Genomic DNA, 515 nt, shown 5'->3' with positions numbered 1-515 from the left:
GGAGCCTCAGCAACAGCAACCCAGACATCTCCGGCACCCCAACCTCGCCCGACGACGAGGTGCGCTCCATCATCGGCAGCAAGGTATGTCTGGGACTGCTGAGGGGCTCACAGCAACTCCAGCACCTCTTGCTTAACCTTGAAGGAAAGAACAGTGAGGTTTTGTTGTTTTTTCCCCTATGAAAGTTGTCCTCACTAACAGCCCCTTCTCAAGAGCTTTTGCTGATGACAGTACTGAAACTCCATTCCTTGAAAAGAGTTGATCTCTCTGACCCCATCCTGCAGTAGTACTTTCACATGTATGGTGGCTTGGGGCAGAAGTCCTTCTGGACTTGTCTCCCCAAGATAGGAATGATTTTACTGCCTCACTTTTTGCATGGCGAGTAGCCAAATCCTCTGCCCAGCTCTGTTATGTCTCCCCAAACCTGACACCCCTGACCTTGCACCCACTCTTACCTCTGAACACCAAATTCTCTTTTCCTCTATTGCCTGCTCAGATTTCTCTACTACTCCCGT

General features: G+C 50.3%; 1 protein-coding gene across 1 annotated transcript in view; it reads left to right on the top strand.

Moving 5' to 3' along the window:
* LOC103801717 (dedicator of cytokinesis protein 7-like) overlaps positions 1-515 on the top strand; it is a gene marked incomplete at its 5' end in the record, with an annotated part of 70,897 nt that overhangs the window by 31,317 nt on the left and 39,065 nt on the right. Inside the window, 1 exon segment of the mRNA XM_009074139.1 lies at positions 1-83. This exon segment is cut by the window's left edge and continues 27 nt beyond it. Coding sequence (XP_009072387.1) covers positions 1-83 — 83 coding nt within the window.

The sequence above is a fragment of the Acanthisitta chloris genome, unplaced genomic scaffold (assembly GCF_000695815.1).
Source record: "Acanthisitta chloris isolate BGI_N310 unplaced genomic scaffold, ASM69581v1 scaffold26984, whole genome shotgun sequence".
Lineage (NCBI taxonomy): Eukaryota > Metazoa > Chordata > Aves > Passeriformes > Acanthisittidae > Acanthisitta > Acanthisitta chloris.
This window is presented reverse-complemented; position numbering and strand designations above follow the sequence as displayed.